At 45.9% G+C, this 13304-nt stretch overlaps 1 protein-coding gene across 1 annotated transcript; it reads right to left on the bottom strand.

Moving 5' to 3' along the window:
- Nucleotides 1-1298: 1298 nt before the first annotated feature.
- On the bottom strand, nt 1299-2771 carry LOC123410291. Its single transcript, XM_045103210.1, has one exon. It carries the CDS (start codon nt 2548-2550, stop codon nt 1804-1806), a length of 747 nt encoding a protein of 248 aa, XP_044959145.1. The 5' UTR covers nt 2551-2771; the 3' UTR covers nt 1299-1803.
- Nucleotides 2772-13304: the final 10533 nt, after the last annotated feature.

Genomic DNA, 13304 nt, shown 5'->3' with positions numbered 1-13304 from the left:
ACTCCTGTGGCGCTCGTTGCAGCTTCGACGGCGCTTCACTGCAACTACGACTGCCTCGTGATGCTTCATCGTAACTCCGGTGAGCCCCATCTGCTTCACCGGCTGCTGCAACTCGTCACTACAGCGCCGACGGCCCTCGTGTCGCTTCATCGCAACGCCGGTGAGCCCCCTCTGCTTGCTGCTGCACGCAGCTCCCGCTGACCATGGCAGCAGGACGGCCACACCGAAAACTGCAGGTCGACGCGGGTGCTGCAGCCTGCAATTTGCAGCCGGCTCCTGCAGGCATCTCGCTCCAGCGAGGGCCGATGGAGGAGATGCGGGCTGGCTTGCTCCCACGATGGTAATGGCGAAGTGGTGGACGGGTGGTGCATCCAGACGAAGGTAGAAGATGATAGGTAGAAAGTGGATCTCGTTGCATCGCTGGTAGGATAGAAAAAAGGAACCAGCCACTTGCGTTCACTAGAGATAAGAGACTCTGCCCGCGTGGTCCATGGGACGCATGGCGTTCGCGTGACACGGCTGATTTCTGATCATTTTCTAAAAAAGTTCACCAGTAGTAGGCAAAAATCAATTACGGTTGCGGCGAATCACCATCACGAGGTCACAGCCATGCCTCGATGGATGTAGCAAAAAAAGTTCGTCGGTACTAGCAAAAACCAATTACGGTTGCAGCAAAATCGCCATCATCATGATGTTGCAGCTTCTGCTTGATGGATATAGCAAAACACTTGACCCATAGTAACCAAAAAACAAGTAAGGTTGTAGCAAAAATCTTCGTCATGGGCCCGCACGTCCAGCGGAAGCGTTCGGACAGTGCGTTGTTTATAAACGTTTCTCTATGCCTTGATGGATGTATAAAAAAAATACATCCAAAAAATTCGTCGGTGCTAGCAAAAACCAATTATGATTGCAACAAAATCTTTGTCATCGCGAGGTTGTAGCTTTTGCTTGATGGATGTAGCAAAAACATTTAACTCGTAGTAGCAAAAAGAAAAACGGTTGCAACGATTTCACGGCTCCGACGAATGGTCACATGGACTTGCAAGCAGGGTGCGTGCCAAGACGTCCGGCGGAAGCGTTCAGTCGGCGCGTCATTTATAAACGTTTTCTTATTTCTATTAGAAAAAGATCATGCAGTCTTCAACAGAAATTTGATACTCCCTGTGATTCGAATTTGTTTCTCTATATACTCCCTCCGTTTCAAAATATAAGACCTTTTAGAAATTTCACTAAAAGACTACATACAAAACAAAATGAGTGAATCTATATTCTAAAATATGTCTATGTGCATCCGTATGTAGTTCATAGTGCAATCTCTAAAAGGTTTTAAACTTAGGAACGGAGGGAGTACAATGTAAGAGGCGCGAAGTTCTTAGGTTAAAACAGTTACAACAGGGAATTCACAAGGAAAAGATTAATTTTCAAAGTCCATGCTTATTGCTTAAGCAACCTGCGTCTTCAGGAAAGGCCTTCGAGGACAAAACCAAGAGTATGGCCAGCAACTATTCTCCTGCTTGTGCACCTCGGGGTAAGGTACATCGTCCACATCACCCGTCCCCAGATCATACACCATTGCCCAATCCTTCCTGTACTTGGGGAGGTTGTGCACCAGGTAGTAAACGCAGTTCCCCCTGATCGCAGGGTACTCCTTGGCAGACAGTGCAAAAGCATCGCCGCGGCCGAGGAAGAGCGTGTAGCCCCCGAGGTCAGTCACCCTCTCACCGATCTGGAAGGCGCATCCGAGCGTCCACGGCGGCCTGTAGATTTCCATGAGCGACGGGTGGCGGCCGTGGAACAGCAGAACTAGCAGGAGCTCGCCGCGGCAGGCCACGACGTGCACCGCACGCACGCAGTCCCTGAGAGACTTGCGGATAGCCCACGACTCTGACCACTGACAAGGGTACATGACCGAGCAATGGGAGGAGACCTTGTGCCGAGTTGAAGATCGTAGATGGACAGGTTAAACATGCCGTCTATGCAGTATATGTTCCCCGCATGGAATTCGACGCTGTAGAGCTTCGCGCAAGGGACAGTGGCCGGGCCGCTCCAGGAGGCGTCCCCGGGCCGCCAGAAGAAGATAATATGCGCCCTGGGCCGTCTGAGCCGGGTCGCGACGGCCGTCCAGTCCGACGACTCGAGCGGGTCGCCGGAGAGGAAGACCTGGATGACTGGGCACGGGCACGGGAGCGGGATCTCGGTGCCGGAGTGGGGCTCCCACAGCACGAGCCGCGTCGGGGACCGGGCGTCGTCCGCGAGGGCGAGCCAGCCGCGAGGCGCGCCGCAGCAGTACGGGAGGCCGGGTGGGATCGCCTGGAAGTCGACGCCCGGGACGCCGCGAGGGAGCAGGAAGGAGTGCTCGCCGACTGGGCTCAGTCCGTCCGGGGCCTGTCGGGCGGCGACGACCCACGGGCGGTAGGCGGCCGGACGAGGAATAGTGGCTCGCCAGTGGGCGCATGCCAGGTGGGCGTGGAGCTGGTCGGCATCGGAGATCAGGCGAGCCGAGATCTGATAGAGAAGATCGGCCGGGAGGGAGGACCAACCGCCGGCCATCGCAATGAAAAAAGACAGCTCCTTTCCTCTTCTGTTTTTCAATTGGGTGTGCTGCTATTCCCTTATTTATTTTGGGAAAAAGTCCAAAAAAAACCTTGAACTGGTAGACGGTGGCGAGATCGCACCCTGAAGTGGTAATCCTTGAAGTTTACACTCTCAAGTCAGCAATCCCGGTCTAAAAATAACCTTGACAGCGTTCCCAAACAGGGATTGCATGCGTGGCAAGTGAGGGTCGGGTTTCGTTTTTTTTTTTCCTTTTTTCAGACCGAAGGAGAAGGCTTATAGGGTGGACCGGCCCAGCTTAACAGCCCATTGACTTATTTAGACCGACGGTCGCCCAGCCCGAGGAGTGTCTCCCTGTCGAGGACTGTCTCCCTGTCTTCTGCTCTGCTTTGGCGGCGACAATGGCGATGACCTGGTGATCGACGGCAGCGGCAACGATCGGGGCGGCGCTCGACAGCGAGCGTCAGGCCAAGGTATGTCCCCGTCGTTCACGTCCTGTGGGCACCTTTCTTTCTGTTTTCTGCAGAACACTAGGGTTAGGGGTTAGGGTTTTTGGGGCGGGTAATTTGGCGGTAAAAGCTGCGATTTTGGTGCGGGTAGTGATGTGTCTTTGTTTTTTCAGTTTAATCATGGATCCAACAGAGATTTTGAACGTCCGATTCCACATTGGTGGCAAGTTTGTTGGCACTGGTCCCAATTTGCAGTATGTTGGTGGGGATGAAGAGATGTCAGAAATCGAGAGAGATAAGTTGTCACTGCAGGAGGTGAAGGGCTTTCTGAATGATCATATGCAGTTGAAGGAGTCGATGAAATTATATTTTCAGGTGCCAGGGAAATCAATGGCAGATGGATTGATGTTTCTGCATGATGACAGAGCATGTCTACAGATGGGAGAGTACACAGATGTTGGAGGAGTTGCTGGCATTTTTGTTGAGTACCATGGGGAAGAAGACAGTGAGAATAGCAGCAGTGGGAGTGATTTTGAGATGGATGAGATGGTCAATTTGAGTGATGCTGATGAACCTGCCATAGTTATAAGTGCTGAGCCAGCAGGCTTTTCTGATGATGATGATGTGCAGTTTGTGCAGGAAGTGTTGGTTCCAGATGATAGTGGTGTGATAACTCAAACTATTTCTAGTCCTGTGAAGCACATCCATGTAGATGCCAGAGCAAGGAGAGTTGTAGCACACCAAGTTGCAGAGGAGCAGGTGCAAGATGGATCTCAGGTTGCATTTTCTCAGGTGTTAAATCCTGCAGCTCATGCATCAGGACATGGTACAGAAACTCCAAGTGAAGCACAACCTACAGATTCAGATAGTGACTCAGATTCAGACCCTGAGTATCTGGCACACAGTGAGGACAGTGGTGAAAATTCAGAGGTTGTTGAGCTTAGAAGGCATGCTAGAAAATTCAAGAAGAAAATGAGAGACACCAAGAGTTGGATTGGCAGAGATACCACAGAAGTTGTTCCATTGGAGCTCATTGCAAATATGGAAGAACAATTAGAAGCAGATGACAAACAGTGGGGCTATGATTCATCTCATGAGGATTACTCTTATGATGAAGATTCAGATGGACAACAAGTGAGGAGGAAGAGCAAGTTTCCAAGGTATATCAATGACACGGAGATTCCACATTTCAGTTTGTCAATGGTGTTTAGAAGCAAGAACCAGCTTGTTAAAGCACTCAAGAGATATGACGTTGTAACTAAAAGGAGCATTAAGTTTGTTAAATCAGAGGCTGACAGGGTAAGGGCCAAGTGTGGATGGGATGGTTGCCCCTGGCTTATTTATGGTGCCAAAACCTCAAGAACAAACAGGTTTCAGATAATTACATACAATGATGAGCACCATTGTGCACAGAACAGAGAAAATAAGCTGGTCACTGCTAAAGTCATTGCTCAGAGATATGAGCATTTTATCTTAGCAAACCCAATGTGGAAGATTGAGAGCATGAAGGCAACTGTTTTACAGGACATGTTTGTAGATGTTTCCCCTTCTAAGTGCAAGCATGCAAAAAAAATTGTCATGGACAAGTTAATGGCTGGCATGAAAGAAGAGTACACAAGAGTATTTGATTATCAGCTGGAGTTGCTAAGAAGTAATCCTGGTAGCACAATTGCAGTTTGCTTGGATCCAACAATCATGAATAGGAATGTTTTCCAAAGCTTCTATGTGTGCTTCAATGCTTTGAAGTTAGGCTTCAAAGCTGGGTGTAGAAAAGTTATTGGTTTAGATGGATGTTTCTTCAAAGGAGCAGTGAAGGGAGAACTGTTGTGTGCCATTGCTAGGGATGCCAATAACCAGATGTATCCAGTGGCTTGGGCTGTTGTTGAACAAGAAACAAATGAGAGTTGGAAGTGGTTCATTGGCTTGCTTATTAAAGACCTAGACATCAACAACAATGGAGCTGGCTGGGTCTTCATCTATGACCAGCAAAAAGGATTGATTAATGCCATGAGGGATTATCTGCCAAATGCAGAGCACAGGATGTGTGCAAGACATATCTATGCCAACTGGAGGAAGAAGTATAGGGCACATGAATGGCAGAAAAAATTCTGGGAAGTGGCCAAAGCATCCAATAAGCAAGATTTTAATTATTACAAAGCAAAGCTTGCACAAGAAACTCCTGAGGGTGCACAGGACATGATGAAAACAGAGCCTGGACATTGGGCAAGAGCTTTCTTTCAAGTTGGTTCCATCTGTGAATCAGTTGACAATAACCTATGTGAATCATTTAACCATGCAATTGTTGATGCCAGGTTTTATCCATTGATTTCAATGCAAGAGAAGATCAGAAAGAAAATATTTGTTAGAATCCAAGAACAAAGGGAGAAAGGTGCAAAGTTTCATGGAAAAATATGCCCAAGCATATTTAACAAGTTGAAGGCCAGTATAGCAAGGACACAGTTCATGGAGGTGTTGTGGGGTGGGAAAGATTCATATGAAGTGCAAATACTAACTGGCAGAAAGAGGAAGTACACAGTCAGTCTTTTAAATATGACTTGCTCTTGTGGGTACTCTCAATTAGCTGGTCTACCTTGCTCTCATGCAATCTGTGCTATCTACAAGAGCAAGAAGAATTTGGAAGACTACATTGCTCCATGCTACTCAGTTGATACCTTCAACAGCATATATGACCACTGTCTTCAACCTGTGGAAGGTGAGGAAATGTGGCCCATTTCTCCCAATCCTAGGCCTGAAGCTCCAGGTTATGTGAGGATGCCAAGTAGGCCAAAGAAAAATGCAAGGAAGAGAGAAGAGCATGAGAAACCTAAGCCTACTAACAAAATGAGCAAGCATGGCACTGTAATTACTTGCTCACTATGTCACACAGCTGGCCACAATAAAGGAAGCTGCAAAAATAACCCAGAGAGAGCCAACAAGAAGAATGCTCACCTTCTTAAGACTACCAAAAAGAACAAGGCATCATAGGTAATTTTATTTGCATAGTATGTGTCCTGCAATGTAGTTTGAATTTAACCTGCTGTTTAACTTTATGTTGTGCTATATATTAGGTACCTGGGCAGTCATCTAGTGCACCAGCACATATTGCACCTTCTGGAAGGGGATCATCTGCTGCACCTAGAGGGAGGGGATCATCCGCTGCACCTAGAGGAAGGGGATCATCTGCTGCACCTAGAGGAAGGGGATCTTGTACATTTAAGCCTCCCAGAAGCACCTCTTCAGATGCACATGCTGGAACATCTACTTCTGCTGCAACAAAGAAGAGAAAGAGAGTTCCTGCATCATCTATTCCTAGCTTTAAGTACTTCAATTCCAGTGGCAATGTGTAATCTTTATTTGCAAACCTGGTAGTGGCAATTACTTTTTGATGAAGCAGTGGTATGGAATGTTGCAAACCTAGTAGTGCAACAGCTTTTGGATGAAGCAGTGGTATGTAATGCTATGTTTGCAAACCTGGGTTCTGCCAGATATCTGCTATATATTTGCTATATGTTCTGCCAGATATTTGCTATATGTTCTGCAAAATATTTGATATATGTTCTGCCAGATATTTGCTATATGTTCTGCAAAATATTTGATATATGTTCTGCCAGATATTTGCTATATGTTCTGCTATGTTCTGACTGACAATCTGAATGACAAGTTCATATTATTGAAACTGATAGCATAATGCACTTCATAGATTTTAAATAACTGTCATTCCTTACATAGATAATGTACTTCAATACAGTGTCATTCCTTACATAACCCAGTGCATACATGTTCCTAATTTAGTTCATACACTGCCATTTTACCTACAACTAGACCTAACACAAACACAATGCAAATCATCACAACATTCATATATTTTCCCTTGAGAGCTTCTATTTCTGCATCCTTCTCCTTCAACTGAGCTTGCAGAGCCTCAATTGCATTGGATATTGCTTCTTCATGTCCAGCATTCGCCAGCACTGGACATTCATCATCACCTCGAGCAGCAGAACCTAGTCCCCTGAGCCTCCAAACCTCATGCTTCAAATCTCCAATGAGATCACTAAAAAAATTTGGCAGCTCCGGATCATGCCATTCAACATAGCCACACCCACCGTGCTATTCATTCAAACAAAATCAATCCCAGCAATCAGAAACAGATAGGAGCAGAGGAAGAAGGAGACATGAGCAGAAAAATCGAGCAAAAAACAAACTTACCATGGCATCCACGCAGGCATAGTATCTCCTCCCAGGATTGTGCCTGCTCCACGAGATCCATCAAGGGGCCTTCCGGGGAGGATTGAAACGACACTTCTTCTCCGGCTCGTAAGCCACTGTGCTCTCCCTATAGGGCACAGGCGACCTCGACTCCACGCCCCTCCGTCCACTTGCTCGACGGAATCCCGGAGCAGAAGATGCCCCCGAAGACCAAGACATCGCACCGTCCTCTGCGCGCCGTCGCCGCCGCACGGATGAACCCTACCTCCCAATTTCCCCCAATTCTGTTCGAACAGATGCGCTCGCACGGGTCATCACTACCCCTGTGTGGCCCACATTTCAGGTCAATCCCGGTTGACTACTGCCACGTCAGCGATTTTAGCCTAAAACGCTGTCAAGGTTATTTTTAGACCGGGATTACTGACTTGAGAGTGCAAACTCCAGGGATTACCACTTCGGGGTGCGATCTCGTCACCGTCTACCAGTTCAAGGTTTTTTTTGAACTTTTTCCTTTATTTTGCTATTTGCGAGCGGGTTTACTGCAAGTTTTATAAGGCACGGGTCGGGAAAGAAAGCAACTCGTTTTTGTTACGGCATACTAGTTAGCGTGCACGTGCAATGCACGTATTATAATCTAAAAACACATAGTATTTTGAATGTTATTTCTTATTTGGCAAGTTTTCTCTACCGAGCCATTTAATGTGTTTCATGCACATCGATGTGAATGCGCACATAAAATTCTTCATCACATAAATATACTGTACTAAGCAACAATAGAGACAACAAGATGATATGCATGATTACAAAAGTTCTATATGTTCAATAACAAATATCAATAAAAATCATAATAATTTTATAGAACTTTTTAAATGATCATGATTTAACATTTTTTAACCCTAAAGATCGCCAAACCTGGAAGCCTGAGAAAAAAGATTTTGACAACATTTTTTTAAACCGGTTTTGATAACATGCAACATTAAATATAAAAAATGACCAAATGGGCTATCAATAAAGAAAATAAATCAGACAAAGACTGACACCATATCTATAAACGTTTTTCTGCAACAAGGCGCTATATCTATAATTATCATTATTTGACCAAATGGAGTAAGAAGACCAACTAAAAAATATTATAAATAAAAGAACAAAAGAATTGGAAATACCCGGCAAGTGATGTTCTCCTCGACTCGTTTTGCTTATGAAAAAAAAAACTCTCCTTGCCTCGTCACCTACCTTCCCCACCTCTTTTCCTTCACTGTCTCCCCACCACTACCCATTCATCACAACTGTATCTCTTGTTGGAATTATGCCCTAGAGGCAATAATAAATATAGTTATTATTATAATTCCTGTCTCAAGATAATCGTTTATTATCCATGCTATAATTGTATTGAATGAAGACTTATATACATGTGTGGATACATAGACAAAACACTGTCCCTAGCAAGCCTCTAGTTGGCTAGCCAGTTGATCAACGATAGTCAGTGTCTTCTGATTATGAACAAAGTGTTGTTGCTTGATAACTGGATCACGTCATTAGGAGAATCACGTGATGGACTAGACCCAAAATAATAGACGTAGCATGTTGATCGTGTCATTTTATTGCTACTGTTTTCTACGTGTCAAGTATTTATTCCGATGACCATGAGATCATATAACTTACTAACACCGGAGGAATACTTTGTGTGTATCAAATGTCGCAACGTAACTGGGTGACTATAAAGATACTCTACAGGTATCTCCGAAGGTGTTCGTTAAGTTAGTATGGATCGAGACTGGGATTTGTCACTCCGTGTGACGGAGAGGTATCTCGGGGCCCACTCGGTAATACAACATCACACACAAGCCTTGCAAGCAATGTGACTTAGTGTAAGTTGCGGGAACTTGTATTACGGAACGAGTAAAGAGACTTGCCGTTAAACGAGATTGAAATAGGTATGCGGATACTGACGATCGAATCTCGGGCAAGTAACATACCGAAGGACAAAGGGAATGACATACGGGATTATATGAATCCTTGGCACTGAGGTTCAAACGATAAGATCTTCATAGAATATGTAGGATCCAGTATGGGCATCCAAGTCCCGCTATTGGATATTGACCAAGGAGTCTCTCGGGTCATGTCTACATAGTTCTCGAACCCGCAGGGTCTGCACACTTAAGGTTCGACGTTGCTTTATGCGTATTTGAGTTATATGGTTGGTTACTGAATGTTGTTCGGAGTCCCGGATGAGAGCAGGGACGTCACGAGGGTTTCCGGAATGGTCCGGAAACGAAGATTGATATATAGGATGACCTCATTTGATTACCGGAAGGTTTTCGGAATTACCGGGAATGTACCGGGAATGACGAATGGGTTCCGGGACTTCACCGGGGGGGGGGGGGCAACCCACCCCGGGTAAGCCCATAGGCCTTGAGGGTGGCGCACCAGCCCTTAGTGGGCTGGTGGGACAGCCCAAAAGGGGCCTATGCGCATTGGGAATAAAATCAAGGAGAAAGAAAAAAAAAGGGAGGTGGGAAGGAAAGGAAGGACTCCCACCCACCAAACCAAGTCCAACTCGGTTTGGGGGGGGAGACCTTCCCCCCTTGGCTCGGCCGACCCCTTGGGAGTCCTTGGACCCCAAGGCAAGGCTCCCCCTCCTCCTCCTATATATAGTGGGGTTTTAGGGCTGATTTGAGACAACTTTGCCACGGCAGCCCGACCACATATCTCCACGGTTTTACCTCTAGATCGCGTTTCTGCGGAGCTCGGGCGGAGCCCTGCTGAGACAAGATCATCACCAACCTCCGGAGCGCCGTCACGCTGCCGGAGAACTCTTCTACCTCTCCGTCTCTCTTGCTGGATCAAGAAGGCCGAGATCATCGTCGAGCTGTACGTGTGCTGAACGCGGAGGTGCCGTCCGTTCGGCACTAGATCGTGGGACTGATCGCGGGATAGTTCGCGGGGCGGATCGAGGTACGTGAGGACGTTCCACTACATCAACCACGTTCACTAACGCTTCTGCTGTACGGTCTACAAGGGTACGTAGATCACACATCCCCTTTGGTAGATGGACATCACCATGATAGGTCTTCGTGCGCGTAGGAAAATTTTTGTTTCCCATGCGACGTTCCCCAACAGTGGCATCATGAGCTAGGTTCATGCGTAGATGTCTTCTCGAGTAGAACACAAAAGTTTTTGTGGGCGGAGATGTGCGTTTTGCTGCCCTCCTTAGTCTTTTCTTGATTCCGCGGTATTGTTGGATCGAAGCGGCTCGGACCGACATTACTCGTACGCTTACGAGAGACTGGTTTCATCGCTACGAGTAACTCCGTTGCTCAAAGATGACTGGCGGGTGTCAGTTTCTCCAACTTTAGTTGAATCATATTTGATCGAGGAGGTCCTTGGATGAGGTTAAATAGAAACTCATATATCTCCGTTGTGGTGTTTGCGTAAGTAAGATGCGATCCTACTAGATACCCATGGTCACCACGTAAAACATGCAACAACAAAATTAGAGGACGTCTAACTTGTTTTTGCAGGGTATGCTTGTGATGTGATATGGCCAACGATGTGATGTGATATATTGGATGTATGAGATGATCATGTTGTAATAGAAAATATCGACTTGCACGTCGATGGTACGGCAACCGGCAGGAGCCATAGTGTCTTTATAACTAACGTTTGTGCTTGCAAATGCGTTTACTATTTTGCTAGGATGTAGCTTTAGTAGTAATAGCATGAGTAGCACGACAACCCCGATGGCGACACGTTTATGGAGATCATGGTGTGGCGCCGGTGACAAGAAGATCGTGACGGTGCTTTGGTGATGGAGATCAAGGAGCACGTGATGATGGCCATATCATGTCACTTATGAATTGCATGTGATGTTAATCCTTTTATGCACCTTATTTTGCTTAGAACGACGGTAGCATTATGAGGTGATCTCTCACTAAAATTTCAAGACGAAATTGTGTTCTCCCCGACTGTGCACCGTTGCTACAGTTCGTCATTTCGAGACACCACGTGATGATCGGGTGTGATAGACTCAACGTTCACATACAACGGGTGCAAAACAGTTGCGCACGCGGAACACTCGGGTTAAGCTTGACGAGCCTAGCATGTGCAGACATGGCCTCGGAACACATGAGACCGAAAGGTCGATCATGAATCATATAGATGATATGATTAGCATAGGGATGCTTACCACTGAAACTATACTCAACTCACGTGATGATCGGACTTGAGCTAGTGTAAGTGGATCATGAACCACTCAAATGACTAGAGAGATGTACTTTTTGAGTGGGAGTTTAGCGAATAATTTGATTAAGTTAAACTCTAATTATCTTGAACATAGTCTAAGTCCACTTTGAATATATTTGTGTTGTAGATCATGGCTCACGCGACAGTCATCCTGAATTTTAATACGTTCCTAGAGAAAGCTAAGTTGAAAGATGATGGAAGCAACTTTGTAGACTGGGCTCGTAACCTTAAGCTAATCTTACAAGCTGGGAAGAAGGATTATGTCCTTAATGCTGCGCTAGGAGATGAACCACCCGCTACGGCTGATCAGGATGTTAAGAACGCTTGGTTAGCACGTAAGGAGGACTACTCAATAGTTCAATGTGCAGTCTTGTATGGCTTAGAACCGGGACTTCAACGTCGCTTTGAGCGTCATGGAGCATTTGATATGTTCCAGGAGTTGAAGTTTATCTTTCAGAAGAACGCCCGGATCGAGATGTATGAGACCTCCGATAAATTCTATGCTTGCAAGATGGAGGAGAACTCGTCTGTCAGTGAACATGTGCTCAAAATGTCTGGGTACTCAAACCGTCTAGCTGAGCTGGGGATTGAACTCCCGCAAGAAGCTATCACTGACAGAATCCTTCAATCACTGCCGCCAAGCTATAAAGGTTTTGTGTTGAACTACAACATGCAAGGGATGAACAAGTCTCCTGGCGAGTTGTTTGCGATGCTGAAAGTCGCAGAGTCTGAACTCCGTAAAGAGCATCAAGTGTTGATGGTGAATAAGACCACTAGTTTCAAGAGAAATGGCAAAGGCAAGAAGGGTAATTCGAAGAAGAGCGGCAAGCCTGTTGCCAATCCGACGAAGAAACCCAAAGCTGGACCTAAGCCTGAAACGGAGTGTTACTATTGCAAGGGTATGGGTCACTGGAAGCGCAATTGCCCCAAGTATCTGGCTGATAAGAAGGCGGCCAAAGAAAAATCAGGTATATTTGATATACATGTTATTGATGTGTACTTAACCGGCTCTCGTAGTAGTGCCTGGGTATTTGATACCGGTTCTGTTGCTCATATTTGCAACTCGAAACAAGAACTGCGGAATAGACGAAGGCTGGCGAAAGATGAAGTGACGATGCGCGTAGGAAATGGTTCCAAGGTTGATGCAATCGCCGTCGGCACAGTTTCACTTCAGTTACCATCAGGATTAGTTATGAACTTAAATCATTGTTATTTAGTGCCTGCGTTGAGCATGAACATTATATCTGGATCTTGTTTATTGCGAGACGGTTACTCTTTTAAGTCAGAGAATAATGGTTGTTCTATTTCTATGAGTAACATCTTTTATGGTCATGCACCCAATGTGAGAGGATTGTTCATATTGAATCTTGATAGTGATACACACATACATAACATTGAGACCAAAAGAGTTAGAGTTAACAATGATAGCGCCATATTTTTGTGGCACTGCCGCTTAGGTCATATTGGTGTAAAGCGCATGAAGAAACTCCATGCCGATGGACTTTTGGAGTCACTTGACTTTGATTCACTTGACACGTGCGAACCATGCCTCATGGGCAAGATGACTAAAACTCCGTTCTCCGGAACAATGGAGCGTGCAAGTGACTTGTTGGAAATCATACATACCGATGTATGTGGTCCGATGAGCGTAGAGGCACGCGGCGGATATCGTTATTTTCTCACCTTCACTGACGATTTGAGTAGATATGGTTATGTCTACTTAATGAAGCACAAGTCTGAAACATTTGAAAAGTTCAAGCAATTTCAGAGTGAAGTTGAAAATCATCGTAACAAGAAGATCAAGTTCCTACGGTCTGATCGTGGGGGTGAATATCTGAGTTTCTAGTTTGGTGC

Source organism: Hordeum vulgare, chromosome 1H, assembly GCF_904849725.1.
Source record: "Hordeum vulgare subsp. vulgare chromosome 1H, MorexV3_pseudomolecules_assembly, whole genome shotgun sequence".
NCBI lineage: Eukaryota > Viridiplantae > Streptophyta > Magnoliopsida > Poales > Poaceae > Hordeum > Hordeum vulgare.
Note: the sequence above shows the minus strand (reverse complement) of the source record. Positions and strands in the feature narration are given on the sequence as shown.

Excerpts from the sequence above, each read along its gene's own strand:
- LOC123410291 (XM_045103210.1), bottom strand. The coding sequence starts at position 2,550 with ATGGCCGGCGGTTGGTCCTCCCTCCCGGCCGATCTTCTCTATCAGATC.